Source organism: Corvus kubaryi, unplaced genomic scaffold (genome assembly GCF_017639235.1).
Source record: "Corvus kubaryi isolate FWS band 111438036 unplaced genomic scaffold, C.kubaryi_AGA036_p1.0 split1-65, whole genome shotgun sequence".
NCBI lineage: Eukaryota > Metazoa > Chordata > Aves > Passeriformes > Corvidae > Corvus > Corvus kubaryi.
Window position 1 is genome coordinate 6442324 of NW_024582080.1, and position 26584 is coordinate 6468907.

Consider the following 26584-nt stretch of genomic DNA (forward strand, 5'->3'; position numbering starts at 1 on the left):
TTCATAACAAATAATGAATCCTCCACAAATGATGAAAAGCTTAATTATATACCTTGCTCAACATCACTGGCCACCTGACAGCCTTTAAACTTGTATGAATCAGATTCCGAATGTGGTAATACAGTATGAATAGGTGATTCAGAGGTTACTTCTTTTTGTATTTTTTCTTCTTGATACAGTAAAGTATTATTTATTCTATAAATAAATCTCTTGGATCTCTTTCTCAAGCTGGGTAACATCTTCAGGCTTTTAAAACCAGACTTTGTTAGAGTATTTTCACTATTTATTAAATGTAGGTCATAGTTATCTGGAGATGTGGCATTATACACAAGTGGGTGAGACAGAACATCAGTTATGACCGATTTAGAAGTTGCTTTTAAATGCTTGGAAAAGTTGCCACTGTAGACTACAGAATACTCAGTGACATTTGTATGTTCAATTAAAAAAGAATTACAGTTTAAGAAGCTCATTTTGGAAACCTCAGCTGCACATCCTTTTACTAACTGTGGATCTTGAACACTCAACGACACAGATTTTACTGAAGTTATTTCTGATGTTGGGTTGTTCTCAGTGTTTTTCATTTCATAGCATTTTTCTGCCAAATTGACACTCAACAGCTTTTGTGCTTTTATCAAGCCTGAAGCGTTCAGTAAAGATGTTTCCACAGCATCATCCTTGGCCCTTAGTACTGACTTTTCTTGTAAGTCACAGGGTGGAGAGCTACATACAGACATCTCCAGGTGAGTTACATCAAGATCAGATAAGTTCAGCTGAGACCACTGGCTTGATGGAGACTGCACACGTTCTTTCACAGGCCTCTCAATCTCAAAGGACTTGTGTGTTCTATAATCACGCACATCTCCTGTGCTCCTAAGTGATTCCAATTCCTTTTCGTGTCCTATTAAACAGCCACCTTTACCATCTCCCGTATCTTCACTGGTGTTTTGGAGTAAAGAACCATTCATTCCAGTAGAGTGGCTGTTTTCAGTCCAGCTATTTGTTTTGATTTCATGTGAAATGCCAGTCTTTCTTCTATTAGGCTGCTCAGAGGGAACATCCCCCTTTTCTTGTGTTTTATCTGGATTTATCTCATATTTCTCTACTGCATCCAGAGCATGTGGCATCAGCAGAAGAGTTCCACTGGACTTAGCTGGCATGCTGAATGTGTCCTCAAAGCTATCCATCTCACCAAGTAAGCCATCTAACACCTCCGATTCTAAAGAGTTTAGAGAAGATGAAGAGAGGAAAAGAAGTAAGAAATTAAGCTTTAGAAAACAACTTGGGAACAGTATTGATAAGTAGAGCTTTCAATTTGATAGTCATTACCTTTACTCAGGAGTGAGCTGGTAAAGATAAAACTAAGCAGCTGTTAGAGGAGACAGGAGGCAAAGGAAATACATGTAAATGCCCTGGCCTCCCGAGCTCTGTGGTGGTTAAAGTTGCCAAGATGAAACCTAGCTGTCTCAAAAGAGCATTTTTTCCCCTACAGACAGAGAATGAGTAGTAAATTTGACAAGGTAAATGTTTCAATGTTTTTCTTCCAAAATTTATACCTGATTGTAGGTACCAGACATGTTAAGAGCTGCCTATGGTTATCTGTAACTGGCAGCTAAAGCTATATATAGACATATATAATCTTATATAAAGATTAACTTCTACTATGAATAAAATAGTATAGTATCTAGAAAGATCTAGAAATATTCTCAATCTTTTAATTGATAAGGAAGCTTTTACACAGTTCCATGATTGGAACAAATATTAGAAAAATAATGAGAATTTTTTGATTGTGTTTAGAAACAACATGTAATGGGGAAAAAATAACCCAAACCCTCCTTTGTAGAGCTTATACATGCCAAATAAAAATATTACCTTCTCAAATGTATGAAATGAGACCCACTTATCAGAACAGTCCACATTCAAAAATATAGCTAGATTTCATTTACGGAATACTTTTTAAGCCTTTTTCATATCAAAGAAATCATAATGAAGTACCTAGAAAACATCATGCTCCTCTTGTCTTCCCATGGCACATAACCAATAGCTCGACTTTTTCCATAAGCTTTTTTTAGGCACAATTTCTTTAATTTACAACTCTATAACTTTCCCTACTAGAACTTTTAAATAGCCTAATATCCAATATTTTCCATTTGGAAGCCCACTGAAGATTTCCCAGTACTTGGTCACACACATCCAATTATTTGTAATACATCCATTATGGGTTCATGCTAACATTGTAGACATAGAAAGTTACTCATTCTCTTTACTTTCTATTTTTGGCCTGCATGGTAAATGGCATCTCAAAAAGATGAAACTGTAACACTACAGATTGAGTGTACAGGTAGGTAATTTTCCTTTACTGAAATAGGTTCCTCTGAAGCAACTTCTGTGTCCATATTCTTTCATCCTGTGATAACTTGTCAGTAGAGCTTTCTAAAAAGACACAGCTTATTTCTTCTTACTTAAACAAGAGACATTACCTTTTAGGATTAAAGAAAACAAGGATTATCTGAAGGACTGTACAGATACTGTCTGTACACTGAATAGTCTCACTCCAGGGAGAAACAAAAATCAAGGAAATTCATTTTGACTTCTAAACTCACTGGAGGGCAATATTTGATGGTTTGATATATTAGGATCTCTCTTATTTTCTTTAACTGAAATAAAATGTATACCTAATACAACTTATTGTACTTTATGATCATACAACACTATTCCAGAGAAAACCAATACCTGAAAGCTACAAATGTGGAGGTTTGAGGTGTCCTTTTTTCACATGGCATCTTCAAATGCCAAATTAATTATTATCAAAAAGGGAATACATAGGAAAAAGGAAACATTTGCAAGTTATTTGGAACTCTAAGACAAATGGTTTTCTTCTCGCTCTTATTTTTCTCAGACATTGTTTTAACTGGTCTTCTCTACTGTAGTATGCAATGTAATACGACCTACTGGAACACAGAGCAAGACATTCATTTGTCCTTAATTTCTAAAAGTATTTTACTAATTACTTCAATACATTTACTACCAAACACATTCTTCTCAGCACATATGAACCTACAATATGAAAACAGCAAGCGTAACACTGCAAGCAACAATGCTTCCTGACCCCAGCATTCTCAGCCCTCCTTATCGAATTCTAAACTGATTCTTTCACAGTTCTTACATGTACCACCAAACATTATTTTTAAGGCAGTCCATTCAATTCAGATAAGGAGGTACACAATCCTAAGGATATAATGTCCTGTCTAGCCCACGTGAATCCCTACGGCACCCTTTTACACCCATGCATGCCAAACAAATTTCTGGTAATAATCTCCCCTTCTGCCATCATTTCTCAACTCAAAAAAATATAAAAAAACTTCCCACTGGAATTTACACTTCCACTTGCTCACTAACATGGTCTAAAAACACAGAATGAAAACATGTTTTCCCTTGTCTTGTATATTTTCTGCATTCATTTAAGAAAAGCCAAAACATTCTTTTTTCCTAAAGATTTTTTCACATTTTGAACTACCTATTTTGAATGGGTGAAGTAAATGAAGAAAGAATACAGCAAGATCAAAAAACAAGCTCACTCTGCTGAGGTGAAACTTCATGATAAAGTTAGGCCTATTCAATAGCTAGAAGCAGTAGTCTTGCTCCCCCTTGAGCCTGTACCATTCTTCTCTCTCAGCTCTCCCACAGTCTCACCTCTCCAGCTGCAGTGAACACATTTCACAGTACTAATTTGGTTGTTGTCCAGTGGCACCGTAATCTGACTTTCATGGTTTAACCAGGACACTGATTTAATTCACTGACTCAACAGACACTCCCTTTTTTTAAGGCTAGAATAAATTCAGGGACTGAGAGTATACAGCTGGCAGAACAAACAAGCCCTAACAACAGCCCAAAACACAGAACGTAGTTTTATCCTCAGAGTTGCTTCACAGAATACTCATTAGGTAAAGCATTAATGCATACCCAAATCTTTGATGTCATCTTCAGCATTTAGCTTTACTGGCTCTGGTACAGACAGCATACTTGCATCACTTATCCCAGGACATTCATCATGCTTGGAAAAATAGTTGTGCAAAATCTGCAAACCAAAGACAAAAGCTGTTATATTATGTACCAATAAGTGTCCCTTTAACAGTCAAGGACAGAACTCTAAACATTTAGTGCAGTACCTGACTAATGCTCCATCTCTTAAAATGAAAGATAGCATTTTCACAGGTACATGTGAAAAACAAATAGGCAGATAATCCCCACTTTTGATGCAAATCAGGTTCCATTCTACAGTCACCTTAAGGGCAGTGAATGGGTTCAGCAGTTTACTGTAAGCCTCTCAAAAAGGGAACAAAGGAGATATGAGAAAGGACAAAGACGTTCTGCTTTTTTTCACTTGTAACGGTTTGTCAACTGCGAAGTTTCAGGTCGTTAAGGATCAAACTTAAATTTGTAATTGAATCCTTTTAGTGCCATCCTTGGTTTTCAGTCTCAATAATCATTCAGCTTTCACATACACAGAGTAAAATTACAATTATGCAAGAACTCTCCCGACCACTATCAAAGGACTGAAATGAAAACTCAATTTCAACTCTTGATTGTAGTGGTTGAGAAAGAAGTTATTCCCGGAGAGTAACTTCCAAAAGTTTGACAGAAGTAGGAAAAAACCAGACAAACCAATCCTCAGATAAGTAGCATAATTCAGTTCCTAGGTTTGATTTCGCTCTCAGTAATATTGAGTGCTGCTGAAGCCAAGTTGTTTGTGGAGGGGGAGAGGGGGGAAGGGTTGGTTTGTTTTTTCTTTTAATAAACACAGCAAAAAATATTTCTCAGAGAGGGTTATTTGTGAAAACAAATTCTATACCCATATACTGCAAATTTAGTTTTGTGAGAAATAACTTTTTTAAAGACAGCGAGATAGGAGAGCTTTAACTGAAAACGACAGAATTTTTTCTTCTTGGCTCAAGGCATGTAAACATGTAACCAAATAGCTTAACTGAAATTAAAGAACAACATAGCTCTTAGAACTACTTACTGTATCAACCCTTCCATCCTGTTGCTTTGCTCCAGAAATAGAATCATTCTCTCTAGCTTTAGAAGAAAGACAGACAAGTCAATTTATTTTCTCCCAAGTGATCTGCTGACTGTGTTCAAATACAGCTGTGTTTTGGGATGGTTTCATTGGATTATTTTAAATGCCACTCAATTCTGTAAATAAACTACTAAAAACTGAAAGTTCTAGCTAGAAAGTCATACAGATGAGGCTGAAGGACAGTATACAAAAGCAGTTTTGTAACAGCACAAACCACCGCAAATCACAGGTTATGGTTTCTGCTATGTTTCCTTAAAACAGCACTGCCACTCCCCTTTCAAACAGTTATTTATGGCACTACTCCCCCTTTTCTTCTGTCCAAAGATCTGGATGAGATCTTCAATCCTGTCAGGAATTTGGGTTTTTTCCCCACTTCCTCCCAAAATAGCAGTACTATCTTTGCTTTTGTTACAAAATGAGAAAGTGAACCCTATTTTTAAAATGCCTGAAGAGCAGTATATTAAAATGTTTCATAGACATAGCATCTAGGTTCTGTGTAGCAGCTCTTTCTTTTCACAGGTGGCAGTAGGCAGAGAGTATAATATCACTAGTATAAAATACTAGGCTTATCCAAGACATGGGAGAATGAGAGCTCAAACCACAGCTCATCTCCCAGAATATCATCATTAAGGTATGGATACTTCCGCCAGCCTTTCTTTTCAGCTCACACCTTTCTGGACCAAAGAACACCCAAAATGGCCCAACTCCATAGCCTTGTGAATGGTACCACCCCCTTCCTCCCAAAAGAGATTCCCAGTTCCAGCATTCATTCTTAATATGCTTTACATGCTCTATAGAGTGATAGTTTAACAACATGACAAAGAGCGATGTCAGGAGCTAAGGAGACACATCCAGGTTTTCCCATTTTCTCAAGAATTTTCATCAACAAATCATACAGTCAAATTTCATTTTGCTTATCATATGCTAATGAAATCTCACTTTCTCCAACACCTTAGGTTGAGGCTTGATGTTTATCATCACTGTTGGTTACCACTGAAGCAATTATCACCCACTCATTCTCATTCACAGCTCTGCTGACACAGCTGTTTGTGCAGCTGTGCAGTAAATGAGCTCCAGGAATTGCCCTGTCCAAACAACCCAGGAAATACGAACCCAGGAGCTCGGGTCTTAAATTGGATGAGTATCCCAGTCTCTCTCGCTGGATTGAAATGATGGCAGACACAGTGAGAGTGGTTAAAAATGCTGAAGGCAACACTGCTGGTGGGAGGTTTACTCAGCAGGCCACCTCCTCACACTTCATAAACAAACCCATGTAACTCAGCCCAATAGTTTCTAGTTTTGTGATAGGACGAAGCAAACATTATCTAATCCTCTTCCTATGCTTTGCTACGTTATTTCTAAATTTATAGTCCCTAACCCCTCAGACAAAGAAAGAAAACTTCTGAAAAGTTTTCTGTTTAGGGCTGCATTATCTAAAGTCACCCACTAAGTATCTCTGTAAGAATTTTGTCTTTTTTTTAGTTAAAAAACCAAACAGTTCATACTGAGTGAACTTCCAGGGTCAAACCCAGTTTTTAACTCTTAGCAATTGGTCATTTTTAGAAATACCTATTATCACTGTTTCACCAAGGGTAGGAGGTGTGGCTAAAGAACTCGACCAGGACATATCTGGATCCACTTCTGCTCCCAGACTTTCAGAAATACATTTTGGAGTTCTAACCTAGAAATACATTTAACAATCATATATATAATTTCTATGCCAAATTCTAATGTACAATTCAGGAAAAGGACACAAAAATGCATGAATAAAATCTCTACCTCTGAAAGTTTTGGTGTGCAAAACAAGCTTCCATGTGGTCCTAAAAAACATTATGTAAAAAGGACATTAAGCAGTAACTAAAAAATGAGGATTTTTATCTAGAGAAATAAAATATTTTGTAGAACCAAAAGGAAAAAATACAAACCAGGGATATTATTTCTCTGAGGTGTTCTGTAAGTATTCCTTAAAATAGCTGGACTGCAAAACAAAATTAAAACCAAAATATTAATTGTACTTCTCAATTTCTGAAAATAATTGAATATTTCAAACATGACATCTATTACTATTTCCATTATTTTTTTTCTTTGCACATGGTTATTTCCCTGACTAGATAAACCACGGATTTCTCCTAACCATCAGTCAATATTTTGAACATTACTATAAGTCTACTATAAACTGTAAAATGTTTCTTTTGAGAAATATTTTAATTTTCAGTGATTATTTGTCTGACAAGTAACAAATTTCGATGTTATAATATGCTGTATGAAACTAGGGAAATTGGCTTAACTGATTTTAATCACATAACTAGTTCAACTCTTCTTATAATCAGCATGAGTACTTTGATAAAATTTATCTGAAATACAAACATTTAAGTGCCAAAATCAAGGCTATTATTAAAAAAACCTCAGTAAATATTATAAAGAGCTTTACTACTTGAGAAGCACACGATACATTGCTACTACTCTTTCTTTTGATGTTGAGGATTTGGAAAGCTGAAATAATGTTAAAAAATTATGTATTCCAGCTGTGAAAGAGTAGAAAAACAGGAAGGAAAATCACCTGAAAGCAAGGACATTTTCAAAATTAGCTAGTGTTTCATTTTCAACTCACTTAGCAACCTACAAGTATCATAAACGTATCAGACATACAAGATTATTCACTGCTCTTAAGAAGTTCAACAGTCAAATATGGTGGGTTAAATACTGCTTTTTGCTTAAGGTCCAGCTTATTTTCTATTTGTGTTGAATGACTTAGCATACCTAGCAGTGAGGCAGTTGTAGCAGGTACCAGGAGAAGAAAGTATTTCATTTTCTTGGTCTATTTTTCTTCTTGTATTATTTGGGCTTATCAAATTCTCTCTATCTACAACATAGAATATAATAATCAACACAACTTTGCAAAACTCCAGGTAACAGTTTCAACTTTGATGTTTAAAACCAAGCTTTCAAAAAAAAAAAGAAAAAACTCCAACCCAAAAAACCACTCAAAGAACCCCCAAAAAAACCCCAAAACCCAATGCTAATTTCTGTTCTAGTATCTTAAATATGTTCAGATTTTATATCCAAGCAATGCTTCAAATGTTGTACTATAGAATGTTTTTATCAAACATGTTTCAAATGCACAGCCAAAAAGACCCCTCATTATGTCACTTTATTCTCTTGGTATTAATCAAGTCACATATTTCATTTCAGTTTTAACGTACTGCATTGTGCCTTTCTTGTCATTGCAGAAGTTATTCTTATATACAATACAGAGGTTTTATATACAAACAGAGGTCTTATATACAAACAGAGCTCTGTTTCCCCTCAAATTTACTCAGTCATACACTTACTGATTCAAATAAGCAGCAAAAAGCAAAAATTATTTCCAGAACTGTTGTTGGAGTCGCTGTCACTGTCAGCAGCATCTATTTATTTGCAAAGCATCTCCAAGCAAAAAGGAGAAAGATTGCTCCCACCAAAGCAGCAGAATCCTCTGAACAGTGAGACCCTTACATGGACAAGCATCTACTCAAAGAAATTTCTACTTTTAAGTTTCCAAACAACCTTAGTATCAGAAATTACACTTTAGTTTGTGCATTTCTCTCTGCTTCTGAGTTCCTGAGTTCATATGCACAGCACAGCTGCATCCCAGTACCATATCGAAGTATGAAATCCATCATGTCTTGTTTTCACAGGAGCCATTTGGCTCTAACCAAGAAAATATAGTATCTTGGGCAGTCACATGTGAACTTGGCACATATGCAGAGCAAAACTGACCATTTTGAAATAAACAATCATAAGGTTCCTTTCTTTGCCATCTACGAAACTGCCAAATGAAATTCCTGAAACCAAGAATTCCCTAGGGACTTAACACTGTAAAATACAAATAGCTACATTTAGAAGAAACATGTTCTCAGCAGAAGTTCAGCAGCAAACTTCGGCAAAACAAAGAGAGTAGCAATATTCCATGGAAGTAGGGTTACAAAGTATACTTGAACTGGAGCACAGCTCTAACCCTTCACAGAATTTGCTTTACAATCTAAGAACAATTCTGGTAATAAAGTGAGTCTTCTGTGTTTCTCTGTAACCTGGTTAGAAAAGCTTATCAGAAGGACACAGACACAGCAGATGTACCAATCAGATACTTCAGGAATGGGGTTAAATACTCTTCTATAGAAGAGATTCTTACATACAATCTTGCTTACATTCTCCATAGAAAAGATTCTTCTCTCCATCCAAGGAGGGCGGGTACATCAGGAAGGAGCAGAGCGACATGTACTCTCCCATGACGTACTTGGGATTTGGAAATAATGTATGAGAAGTACCTCATAAAATTCCTTTCTTTTCCAAATGGAAAAATGTAATTTCTTTCCATAACATACAATTTTAGAAACTTAAAAGAGCTTAGTGCATCCAAATCTTTCCAAGAAAGGTTAAGGAGGGCCCTACAGATTGCCTCACACTTTGTCATGATAAGGATGATTCTCTCCCTTGACAAGATTTTCAGAAATATTGCATAAAACAAAAATGAGATGGCTAAAAAAAATCCACTCTGATTCACATTCAACAGGTTATACAAATAAGTTCATATCTCCTTATATTAACAGTATTCAGAGTATGTGGACTACAACAGTATCTTTTATACAGAGAACTCTGCATAATATATATTATCAGCTTATCACAAGGTTGAATTCACTATTAATTCTGCATTTTTATAGATGATCTTCAGAAGACTACTAAATTAAGTTGTCACACAGTTCCTGCAGTAGCATTATCTATTACATTAATAATCATAACAAAAAAGTATCTTGCTTCTGAAGGCACAAGGAGCCTTTAAGTACAACTTAAAAAAAAAAGTTACTCACTTGCTCCTATTTTTTTCTGATCTGGCTCTTTTTCAGGAGAAGAACAAGGTGGCAATATTGCATTTTGCTCTTTAAAAAGCAGCAGGGTTGATGCCAGCTGACTGTACGTAGAGGGTTTTGTCTTTGGAGTTTTAAAAGCTGTTTGATCAAGCCAGCCAGAAGGCCCATCAACCTCTCTGAACAATTTGGGCTCATATGGGGGTGCTTCTGCGCTGAGTTCTTCAAACCAGTTGAGACTGATAGGCCCTAAATCTATGAAGGGAAAGATACAGAAAACCGCATGAAAAAGAAAAAGGATCCTTCATGGAGGATGTGAAAATACACCAGGCATTTAAATGCTAACAGCAAAACACATTGCTTCTTCCATTGCCATACTCCTGGTTCGTTTGTTTCTAGATGACTTTGAACTCCAATAACCATAAAAGATGGTTATGGTTTAAAAAAGGAATGTCAATGTCTGCCCAAATTCTCAGACCATTAACAAAACTAACTGAAGGACCAGAAAAATATCCAGTTTGTTTAAAATTACAACAATACTCTGGCGTTTAGAGTCTCTCCTGTTTTGCTCAGACTGGCAAGTTAAACGAGTTCCTTTTAAAATTAATAACTACCACAGGAGCACTTAGCAGAAGACTAAGCTTGGTCTGCATGTGGGTAGATATAGAGACGACAACTCTAAATAAGCACATACAAAAAGTAACTAAGCATACATCATGGGAAAAAATTACAAATAAAAATTTGAAGCAGTCTACAAAAAGTAGGTATGAGCAAATACAGATTTGGGGCAAGAACAGCAGCTAATAACCTGCATAATGTTTTCCTGTGGAACTTACAGCAAAAGTGTATAAAATATTGGTGGCCAGAAAGCAATCCTAATAAAAATTATTTACTTTAGATAAGCTGTACCTGATTCACTGCAGTGTGCCTTAAATATTTCAAAGAAAGTTGGTCTTTCCACAGGTTTGCAAGCCATTTTCTTATCCATTACATTACTGGAACCGTTGAAAAGCCTGAGAAGAAATAAGAAAACAATTTCATACAGTGCTGTTTGAATGTGTTAGGCCTGCTTTCCTGCATTTCTTGGTGTGCCACAGCCCAGCTTGTTCAGCTTTGACTGTGATGTGAGCATTCAAACACCACAGTGATGAACACGGTGGGAAAACTACAGACAAGAGCATAGGGAATTATATCAGAGACAATACTCAGCAACCACAAGAGAAAACCAAGATAGAATGGGCAGAACACTTCTGAGGTATTTTAAACACAAATCAAAACCCCACACTCACTACAACCTGTTAGGATGGAATATGTACTATCACATATATACTCCTACAACCATTACAACTTGCATGTTAAGAATTTGATTCAAAGTTATTTTCAAGTGGAGCAGACACTGCCAGTTTCACAGTTCTTTAAAAAAAAAACATGTATAAATAAGCCCATAGTGAGACTTCACCGTTTAACACGTTTACGGCTTCCACAGCAAAAGCTGTTTCCCACACGATGCCCGCGTTACACGCGCTGCCTTACCAAAACCATGGGAAAGACGGGCACTTTAAATTAGGACAAGCGCTGCATTAAAACAGAATAGCAAAGAACTTAACGTTACCTAAGAAGTATATTTTCAAAAGAGCGATTTGACCTGTCAGCGCTGCTTTCCGTGAGGGGAAGCTCCTTCCGGGCAATTCCCACGCACGGAGCGCGGCCTGTGCAGCGCCCCGGGTCACCGCGGGGTCCCCGGGGACGGGCCCAAACCCCCCCTTCCCCACACCCGGTGACTGCAGGCCCCCGGCGGGCTGTGACGAGAGAGAGACCTCCGAGGGGCGGCAGTGACACCCCCAGGGCACAGCGCGGCCCCGGGGCAGGGCCGAGCCACCCGCGGGGCCGTTACCTGCCGGCGGCGCCTCGGGCGGGGCGGCGGCCGCAGCATCGCCTCACGCAGGGGAAGGGGCAGGCGGGGCGGGCAGGGAACGCGGCGGAGAAGGAGGGGGCAGCGCCGACCCCCAGCCCGGCCGCCCCGTTCGAAGCTTGGCGCCAACGCGGCCCCACGCCTGCGCAGCGGGAGCATCCGCCGGTCCCGCCCTCCGCCGCAGTCACCTCCCGGCAAGGAGGCGGCGAACCGGCCCCGCCTCGGCCGCGCCAGCCTGCCGTGCACGGGGTCGGGCATTGCGGCGGTGGGACGCGTGGTGCCCGCCGCAGAGGCTGTCCTCCCGTAGCTGACTCCGCACAGTACAGAAAGGGAGCGTGCCCTGAGCCAGGATGGCCACCAGCAGCTTCACTCACGCCTTCCAGGGACGAGGGAACGAAGTACCACATCCACGGCCGACATGACCCACGTTGCTGGGCAACAGCAGCTAACACCAACCTCCCAGGGAAAGGCTGCGGAAGGCTCACAGCAGCAGTGCCGTGGGGAAGTGTCACGGCCTGTGCAAGCCTCAGCCTCTGCTGCTCGGGTGGTTTTGTAGGCCTTGACACATGAAATGGTTGTTGATGTTCCAATAAAGAGAATGTTACTATCCTCCACATACATGTCCATTCCCACTTTGTCTCTTGATTAAATTCTTGGCTTTGGTAATGGAACAACTTCAAGATGGGTGGAACACTCTTTCCACCAACAACTTTGTGTTTACCATCTTCATTTTAGTGGGATGTTCATCTATTCTTGTGCCATAAAAGGGTTTCTTTCTACCTCTCCACACCAGTCCTTATTTGGCACAGTTTTATCACATCACCTGCTTAGTCATCTGTCAATTTCTTCAGTTTCTTGTCATACAATAATCTTCCATATCCCTCATCCTTTCAAGAAATTTTAAATTCTGATCCTGCAGTGTTCTGGGGAGCCACACTAACTGTTTATTCCCAAAGCATTTCAGAGGAAGTCAAACCGCTGTTTTAAAGGATGACATGTATTTTCCAGCTTAATTTCCATCCCCATTCCCAACACACCCTAACAACTTACTCTTTTTGCAGCCACACTGCAGCCAGTCATTCAGTGTTAACATGGCCATCTCAATACCCTATTTTTGCTTTGAGTTGATGCCAACAGTGCTTTGAAAACCCAAGCACAACGTGGAGCCTTGAGACATGTTTCTTCTAATTATGAGGAATGTGTTTCCTGAATCTTGGCCTCTTTTTGCCCTGTAAAAATGCTGTTTCTTACTGATTCATCTCAGACCCTTGAAAGTGTCAAATACACTACGAACGTTTAAAGACATCATCCCTATCAGGTCTTCTCAAGCCTCTCTCTTGCTGGCCAACTGAATTTTATAAAGCAATGCATTTATAGAGATGGTGAAGAGTCATACAAAGACAGTGTTTCACATCACAGCAGTTCCAGGGATCTAAGGGTTCTCCAGTCTCTAAAGGCTTACATACACAGTTTGGATGATTTAATTACATTAACTACATTACCTTAAAATTGAACTAAAGTGATGCAGTTATGGAAGAAGGACTGATATGCACGTGCTTGTATTACTAACACTTATTTCATTATACAGGTATTAAGCCGCTGCTTTCCCTTACTTCAGTTTGTATGCACAAGTATATTCCGTCTCTTCCTAAAGCAGTTGAGTAGAAAAGCTCCAGGTAGATAATTCCCAAGTATTGGAACAATAAGGATGCTCAGACCTTTTAATATCGGTAAAGACTTCTTTTCAGAGATGTAATTGCCTGAATTCTTTGCTCAGCTCTCCGGGGGACACCGAGTTTATCTGGACTTTGTTAGCTTCCCAAACCCCCTTTTAAAACCATAAGCAGAAGGAACTGTGAGCATGCAGGCTTCTCCTCACTACGCAGGCCGTGGTTGTCCCAGCTGTGGCTGAATGGCATCTCTTCATCATTACAAAGTCTTGCCGAGAAGGCAGGCAGGCAGGCAGACAGGCCAGCCTTCCGTCGCCATCAGCCCTCCCTCCCCCAGCTGGCCCCACTTTCCCCATCAATTAGCAACCATTAGCTCCCCAGGTAAGATAAAAGCAGGGCAGGGGGACAGGTAGGGCTAACCCTTCAGCGGCGATAATCATGGACAGCTTTGTCTGTTCCCCCTTCAGCACGTACCAGAACTTCAGGAGCAGCCCCGCGCTCGGCCGTGGCTGGGACCCTGCGGCCAAGCAGCCCAGCTGGAAGCAGAGCAAGAGCGGCGGCATCAGTCCCTTCCTCGGGGGACCCTTCACGCCGCTGCCCTCCGAGTACCTGGACAGCTACCGGCGGGCGCAGCTCCAGGCGCTGCTGTCGCAGATGGGCCCCGCGCTGGCGCCGCGGCCGCGCCGGGCCAGCACGAAGGAGGCGGCGGTGCAGGTGAGCCTGCGGGCCGACGCGGCCGTGCAGTGCTCGCTGGGGCCGCGCACGCTGCCGCCCACCCGCGCCTCCGGCCCCGCCGCGCTGCGCGCCCCGGGACGCCTCGCCCTCTACTCACCCGCGCCCGACCGCCGCTTCTTCGCGCTGCCCGAGGCCGCGCCGCCGCTGGAGAAGGCAGCGCCGTCGGAAGCGCCGGCTGATGAGACCCCGACGGCGGACGGCGGCGAGGAGCAGCAGGAGGGGCCGGCGGGGGCCGCGCTGCCGCCGCGCCAGGAGCCGGTGGGGACGCGGCGGGAGGAGACCGGGGCTCCCAGGCAGCGAGCTGCCTTCCAGGTGCGCTGGGATGGGGCGGGAGGCGAGCCCTCAAGCAGGGCTGCCAGGAATCACCCCATGAGCAGCATGGTGGTCCCCGTCCTGCCCCGGGTTGACTCTGGCTCACCTGGAGCAGAAGAGCCTCTAGCCTGCAAAAACCCACACGTACGGATCAACGCATCTTGCAGAATGGTTTGGGCTGGAAGGGATCTTAAAGATCATCAAGTTGCAACCCTCCTTCCATGGGCAGGGATGCCACCCACTAGACCACGTTGCTCAGAGCCCCATTTAATACGGCTTTGAACATTTCCATGAATGGGGTGTCCATGACTTTCCCGGGCAACCTTTTTCAGTGTCTCACCATCCTCGGAGTAGTAGTGAAGGGAGCTGGGGTGGGTGTTCTCAGGGTGATGGACGATGCTCAGTGAACTCTGTCTCTGCAGTTCTTGGAGCAGAAGTATGGCTATTTCCACTGCAAAGACTGCAAGACCAGATGGGAGAGTGCTTACGTGTGGTGCATTTCTGGAAGCAACAAGGTAGTTAACAAGTAATTTCTTTTCTCCTGAAACTTCTAAGAATTGCATAAAATCTCTGACAAATCGGATGTTTTGGCACAAATTTAGGTACCTGTACAGAACACCTTGAATAAGTCTCTGTAGTAACAGAACTTGCCTTTTTTTCAGGTGTACTTCAAGCAGCTCTGTCGCAAATGCCAAAAGGGCTTCAATCCCTATCGTGTGGAAGCAATCCAGTGCCAAGTAAGTTAACTGTACTCCATTAAGACTGTCAAATGCTATCATATACACTAATACTGTTGTTGAATTTGATATTGACTTTATCTGGAAGAAGACTTGATTTCATCAAAATACTAGGAAATGCTATTTGGGAAAGGTGTAATGGGGTAGGCCTTCTTCCTCCTGTAGATTGCTTACATGAACAGTTTTCATACAGCATTATGGCTTGCTACACATAAGGTAAGGTTTTGTGCTTCTAGGTGAGAAGGCTCTGACACCTTAAATTTTACCACAAGAGCTCTTAAGTGTATCAGCCCCAATGTGTTCCTGTGATTAAGGAAATCCAAATATCAGTCTAACATGAAGTGCATCCTGTTTGATCTACTACTACTACTAACATGTCTTCATTTCTTAAGATCTGTTCCAAGACTCGTTGTTCTTGCCCTCAGAAGAAGAGACATATTGATCTCAAGAGGCCTCATCGCCAAGAACTCTGTGGCCGCTGCAGAGGCAAAAGGCTGTCCTGTGACAGCACTTACAGCTTCAAATACATTGTCTGATCCATGTGTCCTTTTCTGTTTTGTGCTTTGCACAGTCTGTCTATTGCAATGTTTTGACTTAAGGCTTTTGACCTGGCACTGGATAATGGATGAAGACTTTGGTATTATTGTAAAGTATATAACTTCACTCTATATATGCTGTAAATAAAGTTCAATAAAAGTTTGCACTAGTTTGATAGCCCTTCGTTTCCTCTTCCTTGGATGAAAGAGGAAAGTATATCTGTAAGGAAGCAACCGTATTCGATTTCCTGAAGATAGTAGGCTTTGTTTTGAAGTCTTCAGGGAATGCTAAGATTCAAGCTACAATAGCGAGTTTGTCCTTCAGTCACTCAAACTGAACTAGGGTGGAAGATGCAAATATTCTGGAGCATAAAGTCTGGTGTAAATGCAAATGTCCTTCCCCCTGTCTCTGTCAAATGTATATGTAAAAACTCACAGCTGCTAGGTAATCAAAGACTATCTGCCAGAAGAAGACCATGGCTGTAAAATAGGAGGGAAAAGGGTTAAGCTGCCCATGTTTGAAATGAGGAGGGGAAAAAACCTTTTGAATGGCAGTATCTGTGATAGTGTAAAAAAAACACTTCTTAGGGTAGAAGGAATGTGGGAGGTTCTCACAGTCAATGGAAGACCAATGAAGCTTTTTTTGCTGCTGTATTCTTCCAAGCTGAGTTGTAAGGATTTTTTTTTTGTCAGGCTGTAGTTAGATTTCTCACTGAGAAGGGTTTCAGCATAAACCAGGAGACAAGTGTCTTTTGGGGGGCTGCTGATCATGGATACCATCTGCAACAGTACTGATTCAGACACGAACACAATTTTCACAACAGGCATGTACTGTGTTGTGACTATACTTTAGTTCAATGGATGGTACTAATCCAAATTTCAAAGTTACTTCACAAAAATGGCTAAGTGTATTTACAGTGTGAATAAGTTACATAGTTGTCAGAATAAAAGTGTCTCAGATGTGCAACAGATTTACATGCATACATTTAACACTGGACAGCAGTTAAATGTAAGAAAAAACCATATAGTTATGACTTTTATATATACATTACAAATAAAATAAGACATCTCTTTGAAGAAACTTAACATGAGAACTTGCATTTCACGTTAATATTTTTACTTTTTATACTCAAAATTCATATTAAATAAAAATATGCATGCTTAACAGTTCAAAAGATTTGACTCTGTGATGGGACTTTCTCCTACAAAATGGCAAGTTAAATTAGGTCAACCATCCTTTAATAGTATAAATATATTCATAAAAGCAAACCTCTAGTAAAAAGCAGCCAAGGTCCTTAATAAAAAAAAAAAAAGAAAATCTACCATGACCTTTCATAATCCTTGGGGGGGCCTAAGAACAGACCTCTGCAATATGATCCAGTACCTTCAGAGACAGTAGCCTAGTAACATTAGGAAATGTACTTCTTAGCAGCTCATTGTTTTAAGATACAGTAATCATATTCAAATTACAGTGTACATTAAATTATAGTCTGTTTACAGTTTGTTTCATATACACAGGCTCTCAGCTTTTGACCAAGTTTGTGAGATTCCGTGGCCAGCTTCATTCCGCCCATCTTTTACTCAACTAAAGAAAAAAAAAATGTACAAGGTTTGTTCTTTTAACAAAAAATACTATTTTGTGAAGGAAACATTGCACTTTTGCCAACCTAAAATTAATTTGCTATAAAGGAAGTATTGTTCAGTGTAGTAGGCTTTGGTATGCAATGGAAGTCACTTCTTCAGTAGTGAGTTGCAGTTGCTTAGTGAAATGCTAACTGGTTTTTGTGCAACACAGAACAAAGGATGTTGTCCCAGGTGCTCTATGCTACCTCTGTCCTTACAGTATTGCTACACATTTGAAGTTCAGCCCATTGCTTTTTAGAGGAAATCCTAAATGTAACAAGAGTGAGTACAGTTTGACCAAACCTTTGTAAGGCTGAGAAGACATCGAGCCACCTCACTCCCACAGGGCAGCACTCCCAGCTTGAAAGGGGGCCCAAGGGTCCTGTCAGAGACTTGTGCCGGAAACGCTGGAGTCTGGAAGAAAAGTATTGATGACCCGGTAGCTCTGAGCTCTGCGAATCATGTCGCGGATCTCTATGTTCAGTTCCATTAATTTGGTGCAGATTTCAGTCAGGCTCTGGTTGGAGCCCACCAGTGCATAGGTGCCTGTCTGACCCAGGGTTTGGTGGCGGAAGTAAATGTTCAGTAGTGTCTGGACTTCGTCATCAGAGCTGCTTCCAAAGATATCATTGGGCCACAAAATCCTGCAATGAAACACGAAAAGAACAGGCATATCATTACAGGTTTATTAGCAGAGATGGAAGCTATGTGACAGTGCTCTAAAAGGAGAATGGATTTGCACCCACTTATAAGCCTGAAGAAACTCACTGTTTTACATTACTCATTTGTTAGTCATAGTCTGGTATCAGGCACTGAAATCACATAGAAGTGCAATTTCCATTATCTCAAAAAAAATGCTTAAGAAAACTCATCCAAATAGGTGTAAGTGAAACTGGGCTGAATGTTAGCTCATGCCAATGACATGCACCTGTAAGGAATTACCTCAATAAAAAGATTTTTAAGAGCCTCACAGGACTTTTGATCTACAGAATGTAATTAAACATCTTAATTGTTGCAACCATATGTTTGATAGTTACTTGTGGCACACCCCTCCAAAAGTCCATGTCAATGCCCCCATGTACCTTGTTGAAACAATTAATTAATTATGCTGATCCTGTGCATTACCTTTCGTTAGGAAGGTAATAAATGCATACTTTTCTAGTAACAAGAAAGTCTAATATGAACCATGTAGCAAAACTTGCCTGCATTCTCTTATTTGTCTGACGGCTTTCACAAGTTCATTGTTTTTCAAACACTCCAGCATGGACTGAATAGCTGCTTCCGTGGAGTTGAATGTGGGCTCAGATTCTGTTGTCAGAGGCTCAGCTGCGATTGCAGCAGTAGCATCCTTCAGATTTTTCTTCAGCTCACTCAGTTCTCTTGACATATTTAACAGCTGTTCCAAGGAGAAAAATGAGAGATAGGTATTTTTGTTCTCCATAAGCCCCACACGGAGTGGTACTTCACGTTTGTTCTTACTACTACATTGGAAAAACACATTATGGAAAAGACCCCGATTTAACACAAGGACATTTCTTGATCTCTGTGCAATATAGAGAAAAAGCCTTATTTACCTTCGTGCATCCTTTAACCTTATGCTGTAGTTTTGGCTTGCTAAAATGCAGGAGCATATCTAAACGAGATTTTATTTTTCACCCTTGCTACTTTTTTCACATCATAGTGGAAAAGCTGAAGAAAACATGTACCTCTCCTAGCAAGATGTTGATATTTATTTACAAAACCCATGCAGGATCTGACATTATTAACAGATGGACAGGAATTGTATAACCTTTTCTCAGGCTGAAAAGTTAATATGGCATAAGACTCATAAATAATTAGTAAGTTAATATTTCCAAGGATCTACTTTTTCATGCTCCTACATGCTAAAAATAACCACTGTCACATGAACTAACAGTGGAATTTCCTTTAAATAAGAGCTTGTGTCTCCAGCAAAGTATGCAAATTTCATGATGAAACAGCTATTCTTCATACAATTTCTCCCCACTTCCACAGGCTGCATTATTTATAACAACCTAACGAAGTTGTAACTCTGAAATACACTTACAGAAATCAATTAGAAGGAATACAAAATATTTCTAAAACTTAGCCTGGTCTAGTAGTAGTAGATGCCTATTGTACTGTCATCTCTTAAAAGTGAACAGCCCAGTCACGTTCACAGCAGTTCCTTAAGATACAATAGATATTCACACTCTTTTTACTCTGACAGCACATCTGATATAACAAACTATTTCTGTTTATAGACCGTCTCTAAACTACTAGAAGCTGTCATAAAATACTTGTAACAGCTTCAAATTTTATTTTACAAAGCAGAGTGCACCAATTTTTTCTGCTCAATAGTTTAGAATATATAAACCTTACCAGGAGAAAAATACACATGGAATGGTAAGTTAACTCTTTCCTTAAATGATAATCATTCAGCTTAAAGCGATCATCTCAAAGATGTTTCAGAGTATTACATATTTTAAGCAACTGCTGAAAATAAACTTGAAAAGAGTATTGTTCTTGTGATTTTTAAAAAATAAGATACATGTATTTATCTAAAAACAAGAGCCTATTTGGTCAAAAGAGAGTGTAGGCCATTCATAAATATTTAAAGAAAAAGGCTTGTGAACACTACAGAATTAAAAATACATGACACTAAGGTATTTAGTTGATTATGTATGCCTGCAGACTTACTATCAGGGCGAAATAGTGTGATCCTTGGTGTTAAGTCCACAGGCAGAAAAAATAAGAACATGAAAATAAAGTGGAATTTTCAGTATAAGACTTTGTAGTTCATTACATACCTCTGGCATGGAACTCACTTCGTGCACTTGTCCAATAAGTTTACAGTAGGACTGAAAAAGCAACAGCAGCTGAAAGTGCAGTTTATATAATCTCTGACAGAGTTCCAATTGCTAAGGAAAGATTTGTAGGAGAACAAATAATAAATATTAGTGACGTTAGATAATTTTTGGTAACTAACAAAACACATTGAGATAGTTCTGTTCTCGAAACCATTATTTTACTGTAGTATGACCATATACCATTTCAGAAAATTAGTAATGATTTTTCTTCTGCAGGTAAGTCATATATGACATTAAAAATAAAATTATGATGGGTAGCTGTCACATAGCACATGTCAGCATCAGTCTCAAAACATTCTGTTTTGGTTAGCTTCACTGTCTCCAGTTTGAGCTGGAAAGCAGAGACAGGATATGGGGGAAGTGACTTTCCTGCACAGAACATGAAACTCTGAAATTTTAGCTATAGTCAAAGACCTCTTCTAAGGAATAGAACTCTAAGAAAGAAGCCGTGAAATAGTTGTCCAAGATGGTCAAAGCTCCTGCCTGCTTCTCTGAGGAGAGAGAAACAGAGGTGATAAATTTATCTAGGAGCAAGAAGGAGGAAATGCCAGCTCTGGAACTTAAAACTGCTCACGGATTTTCCACCATCTTAAAGAAACTATACAACAGATGGATGGAGTTTAACATGTAAAAGGATATTTGGCTTCTATTAAGTATTGTCCCAGATTAAGTAGATACCACTCTATGAATATTCACTTGTTTCTTCCAGTGTGAAGTGCACCATGACATAAAAGATGTCAGACACATTGAAATAATGGGTGATAGGCATGGCTGCCAGAGAGGTCAAATTAACATGCTTATGGTTCCTGGTATTCTTGTGTCTAACAGGAAGGGAATCTCATAGTTCCACAGCTGGATCATGGTGAAGAAGGGAAGAACATTTAATCTTTGGCTAATTATATAAAAAGTGAAAATCCTGCAAGTACAAGTTCTGACCTTGCGCTGACCCTTTGGCAGGAAAGCCTTACAGACTTCCAACCATACTTGATTTGCCTACTGTGACAGACACCGTGACCAAGAGTGGGCTCAGTGATATTTCCATCTGTTTGGAGGAACTAAAGCAGAGTTTCATGCCAAAATTGGCAGAAAAGAAGAAGCTATTCATGTCTTTGCATCTTTAAAGCACTTCATACATTCTTAGTTACTATCATGTGCTGCAGCTCTTTGCTGAATTTGGGACTGTGCAAATGTTAGCATAAATACTAATGAAATGTACTTTAAGTACATAATAAATGTTAATTTGACTGAAGTGCTTTATTTACATAAGGTTCAATATTTAAGTGGCCACATTTTTTATTAACAAGCCAAAATTAGAACCACAGCTTTAGCATTCCAGTTCCCTAAATTTCTGTACCAGCCTCACAAGGCTGAGGGGCTAAGGTCAAAAGGAAATTTCATCTTTGTTCATCAGAGTGAGGTGGACACCAACTACTCATCTATGAACAGACAGCCAAGGGCACTGCCAAAAAGAGCCAGAGCTAGTCTCTGTCTAAAGGGGGGTTTATGGAGGAAAGTGGGAGCAGGAGGATAGTGCCAAGCCAGCAGGTGTCAGCCTCGCAGGGTTTGTCCTGCTGAAGGCCAGGCAGACAGGGCTGCTCACACCTCAGCACTGCCACAGCAGCAGAGCTCAGCACTGTGAATTTGCCTGGTCTGAGCTCTGTGCCATTCTGCATCTGCTACCTGAGTTGTTCTGTTCAATGTCTGTTACCAGTGGGCAGCATTGGAGTGCTCCTGCCCCAAATGGAAAGGAGTAATTTCAGCAAGGAGGAGTCCTTCAGCAAGTTTGCAGATGACACAGAAGGATGGGATGCCATCCAGAGGGACATGGACAAACTTGAGAAGTGGGCCCCTGAGAACCTAATGATGTTCAACAAGTCCAAGTGGAAGGGGCTGAACCTGTGTTGGGGCAATCCCAGACATGAGCACAGACTGGGAGAGGAACTCATTGAGAGCAGCCCTGTGGAGGACTCAGTGGAGAAAAAGCTGGATATGAGCCAGCAGTGGGTGCTCACAGCCCAGAAGGCAAACTGCAACCTGGGCTGCATCAGGAGCACCTCTCCTATGAAGATGGGCTGAGAGTGTTGTTTAGCCTGGAGAAGAGAAGGCTCCAGGAAGCCCTTATAACAACCTTCCAGTACTTCCAGTACTTAAAGGGGCTAATAAAAAACATGGAGAGCAACTTTTCACACAGGCAGATCATAGTAGGACAAGGGGCAATAGCTTTAAACAAAAAGAGGAGAGATTTAGATTAGATGTTAGCAAGAAGTTCTTTACTCAGAGGGTAGTGAGGAACAGGTTGCCCAGAGAAAGTTGTGGATGCCCCACGCCCATAAGTGTTAAAGACCAGGCTGGATGAGGTTTTCAGCAACCCAATCTAGTGGAAGGTGTCCCTGCCTATGGCAGGGGGATTGGAACTATATGATCTTTAAGGTGCCTTCCAACTCAAACCATTCTATGATCCCACCAGACTGGATATGACAGCAAAGATGCGAAAAAGCTGAAAGAAGACCCAGCAGATGTGTGGTGGGGAGCAGATGTGCTAGGACAGAACTGACTTGTCGACAGGGACAAAGCCTATCAGAACAAAGATGTAGGGCATGAGGAACACTGCCAGTGTAACAAACCTGCCCAGAGGCCATTCTCTGTAACCAAGGGCACAGAGTACTGCCAAGTTTGTGTTTGTGTGGCTAACCATTCTCCTCCCAAAATAAAGGCTGACTGTTTAGATGCAGCCTCCAGGAAATGGCTCTGGCTTCTGTCTTCTCTTAAACCATGCTTGGGCACGTCAGGGGCTGGCTGGTGGCCCAGCCAGGGAAGGTGCCGACTGCTCACCCAAGCGAGTGCCAGCCCAGGGACACTCACTTCCTCCTTGGTTCTGTTCAGCCCTCAAGTAGGGACACAGCCTGAGGTTCCCCAGCAAGGACCAAATTCACTCTATTCAAATTTTGGAGACTAGCAACACTACATAGAAGTTACATGCACATAAAGTTGGAGCTGTCAGGGAGTTAATAATTAGTTGAAAACAAGCATAACATCATTAAAAAAAAAATCGCATGATAGCTTGGCATGTAACACTCGATTTTTTTAGTCCCTGGAGAACAATAATTCAGTTTCACCCTTCTGGCTGCTAACCTGAATGAAAACAAACTAAGGTCAAACTAATGGTTCTAGTTTGATTCACTTAGTATTTAGTTACTGTATCAAGCAGCTCAATTTTTGTTCTTCCTGAATAAGTATTAGAAACCAACAGTGGTGAAACTGTTCATCCACATATACACAAAAACCCATTTGAAACGTAACTGCCAACTATAAATTGTAGTTTTTCACTAGGACAAATGGAAAATTACTAATTTTAAAATAACAAAAAATGTTTCCTGCCCCAGCATATTACACCCATTCAAAAGCTTGATTTGTAAAAACGTATGTAAATGACCATTTGAAACAGCATATGAAAGTGTCAAAATTTTGGCACAGTATTTTTTGATTTCACAAAACATGTTAGTAAGTTATTTCAGTCACCGCATTTAGAACCACACATTGTATAGGAAAATTATAACAAAAAAAGAAAACATGCTTAGAAGTAAAACAGTAAAATTGGGGTGTATTAGCCCATCCACAGATGGACAAAATATATGAAAGAACTTCAACTTACTGCAAGAGATTCCATTTGCTACACAGCAAGCATGGCACAGGAGAAAAGGAAAGGAAAGAAAGTATAGTGTCAGTGTAACGCATGCAGTAGGAAGCACAGCCCATCTGTAATAGCATAACTTGTCAGCAGTATTAGCAATGCTTGCCTCAACCTGATAATTGGTTGGAATATCACATTCAACATGCACAGCATTCTTAATAAAATCAAGCTTTAATTCTAATGGTAAATTCAAGTCTAAATATCCTCAGTTAGATCTCCAGATTTATTAGTTTAGATTTATCCCACACAGCAGCTCAAGAACTTACAGTGAAATTGTGTTAGAAAACTCCTGAAATAATACTTTTATTTAAATTTGCTTTCTTCCTCATTAAAAGGAGCTCATATTGCAAAGTACTAAAAAACTGGGAAGGATTTTCAAGTGATGGACAAAACTGAACTTTGCTATTTCTAAATATTTTCTTGTTTAAAAATACTTTTATGTTTTGAACTAATAGAGTGAATGAAATTGCCAAGGTAAGTTTTGTGGTTGCTAGGCTTATTACTTGGTACATTACAATGGAAACGCTTTGCATGTAACTTTCAAGTTATGACTATCATAAAGAAAAAAAAGAACATGGAAAATGCCAGTTTTGTTTAAGTACATGGCAATGCCACAAGTTGAGACAGCTTTGTATCCCTTCCTGTCACCAGTAATGATTCACTGGTTTGTAATTCTGAAGCTATTAAAACGTCAGTTTAAGTCCTGTTGCAATAGTAATAAAAATTCTAATTGACTTACATTAGCATTTCAAAGATTAGGGGACTAACTGCTCTCTTCAAAACGTAAGTGCTCCTCTTCTCTTTGCCAAGAACTAACATTTGCACTCTGTGTTCGCTTAATGCAGCTTTTCTTATTTTATAAATATTACAATCTCATTACATTTTACATGAAGGGAGTCATCATGTAAATGCTGTAAGTAACAAACACAACCACATCTGCCCAGTTACAGCCTGATGTCAGTGTATATGCACACAGTGTTAGTAAGCATATGGAATTCTTATTAGAATTATTTACCTTACCATCAATACAAAGTCAGAAAACACAGAAATGTGAATTAATGTTAACTTTGATGAGCCTAATAAAGTATTTCAGTCTGGTTTTTTTACATTTGCCTTACTATTAAAAATATATATGAAAAGGATTGCCCCAAACCCTGCACTACTTTTCTATAAAACCATGACAAACTATTTAGTACTCTTCAAAAAACCCTTTCTATCTTGGCTTCCATGCAGTTCACATAAATGAAGCTTTATAAAGCTAAATTCAAGATAAGAATAGAGGACAAGAGCAGACAGATTGCTATGTTCCAGTAAATTCACAGGTGTGCTGGCTTGTTTTTCAAATCTTGTTGTTTCTCTTAAGCCTCTCTGAAGTTTAGCATGCCACCAAGTTTCACTTAGACTTTCAAAAGTACTGGAATCCATATATAATTTCTAATTTGCCATGGAATTTACTTTAAAGGAGGGGGAAAAGGGAGGCGGAAGCAGCAAATAAGTGAATTCCATGGTCTTTTTTGCCAGAGAACACTGTCTCCTCTGTACTGCTTCCAAAACCAGGGCAAGCCAAAAAAAAGGGGTGAGGAAGGGGTTTCACATTACATGAAAAACCCTTCTTCACTGGAAGAAAATATACTGGATACAAAATTTCCCTGGGCTACTGATGCTCAGCTCCATATCGCTCTCCAATATCATGATTGCAACTTGTATTCATCTTTCAGCATAAAATGAAAGATTCCTTGGAAGTTGAAAAGACATTAATTACTGGCTTAAGTGATACTTCTTTTATTCTGCAGCAGCACGGGCCCAGGTGGAATGATCATAACCTTCACACTTTTCAGTTTCTAGTTTAATTCTTATAGTAAGGGAAGTGTTTTAGATTAGTTGATAGACACTACATAATCAGGGGTTTTGGCAGCTGAAAATACCAAATGTTTAGAGTATTTGGATCATTTGCACAATTCTTTAAGCAGTTAGTAAGTGCAGCATCTAAGAAGGACATGCTCCCTAGCAGCAACACTTTGATTTAGTTTTTTATTTCTAGAATTACTGTTTTGTACTGTTGGCAGACCAGGCAGACAGCAAGGCACTAATTTTTAGATCTCAGATCTTCTTGCTTTTTTAAGGAATAACTTTTACATACTGAAAAGAGATGACAGTTACATAATTACTTAAGACATTAACACTTTGATGGCAACACAATCTTTTACAGTCACTTACTGGCACAGAAGAGTCCCAGCATAACAAAATAACCACTGCATGCAAGGGTTTATTAAATGCAAGTGCATTTTATCAAAGTATTCTATTTGCCTTAACACATCAGCAGACAGAACCTTTTCCCATGATCTAGGAAGTTGAGTATACACACAGACTTGTATATATATCAGAGATAGACAGAAGAGCACATGCTGTGCATTCTTAAATAGCCACTGGACTTGAAGGACAGTAGAAACTATTCTGTGTGGGGAAATCTACACACAGCTGTGATCCTCCTTTAGAAAAGCTGCCTACCTCGGCCAATTTTACCTCATTGTCAATCCATGGATCTGTCAAACAACAGTCAGATAACTGACTATTGATTAT

At 40.0% G+C, this 26584-nt stretch overlaps 3 protein-coding genes across 17 annotated transcripts in view; 1 reads left to right on the forward strand and 2 right to left on the reverse strand.

The window, feature by feature from the left end:
* BRCA2 (BRCA2 DNA repair associated) overlaps window positions 1-12235 on the reverse strand; it is a 35832-nt gene extending 23597 nt beyond the window's left edge. The window contains exons 1-10 of one of the 5 annotated variants that reach the window (XM_042014092.1): window positions 11816-12232; window positions 10831-10934; window positions 9925-10176; window positions 7838-7940; window positions 7003-7055; window positions 6857-6897; window positions 6647-6758; window positions 5021-5076; window positions 3961-4075; window positions 53-1216 (exon numbers count right to left, since the gene is read on the reverse strand). In XM_042014092.1, coding sequence (XP_041870026.1) covers window positions 53-1216; window positions 3961-4075; window positions 5021-5076; window positions 6647-6758; window positions 6857-6897; window positions 7003-7055; window positions 7838-7940; window positions 9925-10176; window positions 10831-10909 — 1975 coding nt within the window. In that variant the 5' untranslated portion in view covers window positions 10910-10934; window positions 11816-12232. Of the gene's footprint in view, window positions 1-52; window positions 1217-3960; window positions 4076-5020; window positions 5077-6646; window positions 6759-6856; window positions 6898-7002; window positions 7056-7837; window positions 7941-9924; window positions 10177-10830; window positions 10935-11815 lie in introns of all 5 variants that reach the window. The other 4 variants (XM_042014091.1, XM_042014094.1, XM_042014095.1 and 1 more) reach the window with 4 other exon arrangements.
* A 1616-nt stretch (window positions 12236-13851) lies between these two features.
* On the forward strand, window positions 13852-16001 carry ZAR1L (zygote arrest 1 like). Its single transcript, XM_042014109.1, has 4 exons — window positions 13852-14550; window positions 14973-15065; window positions 15213-15287; window positions 15680-16001. Exons 1-4 carry the CDS (start codon window positions 13942-13944, stop codon window positions 15821-15823), a joined length of 921 nt encoding a protein of 306 aa, XP_041870043.1. The 5' UTR covers window positions 13852-13941; the 3' UTR covers window positions 15824-16001.
* A 651-nt stretch (window positions 16002-16652) lies between these two features.
* Window positions 16653-26584, reverse strand: part of FRY (FRY microtubule binding protein) — a 227714-nt gene continuing 217782 nt past the window's right edge. For 8 of the 11 annotated variants that reach the window (XM_042014107.1, XM_042014097.1, XM_042014099.1 and 5 more), the window contains 4 exons: window positions 23966-23983; window positions 20254-20364; window positions 18649-18842; window positions 16653-18090 (listed from right to left, as the gene is read on the reverse strand). In XM_042014107.1, coding sequence (XP_041870041.1) covers window positions 17832-18090; window positions 18649-18842; window positions 20254-20364; window positions 23966-23983 — 582 coding nt within the window. In that variant the 3' untranslated portion in view covers window positions 16653-17831. The remainder of the gene's footprint in view (window positions 18091-18648; window positions 18843-20253; window positions 20365-23965; window positions 23984-26584) is intronic. The other 3 variants (XM_042014101.1, XM_042014100.1, XM_042014105.1) reach the window with 1 other exon arrangement.

What these genes read in the sequence shown, in the direction of transcription:
- ZAR1L (XM_042014109.1), top strand. Translation starts at nt 13,942, where the DNA reads ATGGACAGCTTTGTCTGTTCCCCCTTCAGCACGTACCAGAACTTCAGG. An exon ending in GGCAGCGAGCTGCCTTCCAG is followed by an intron (nt 14,551 to 14,972) that starts GTGCGCTGGGAT and finishes CTGTCTCTGCAG; the next exon opens with TTCTTGGAGCAGAAGTATGG. An exon ending in TGGAAGCAATCCAGTGCCAA is followed by an intron (nt 15,288 to 15,679) that starts GTAAGTTAACTG and finishes TCATTTCTTAAG; the next exon opens with ATCTGTTCCAAGACTCGTTG.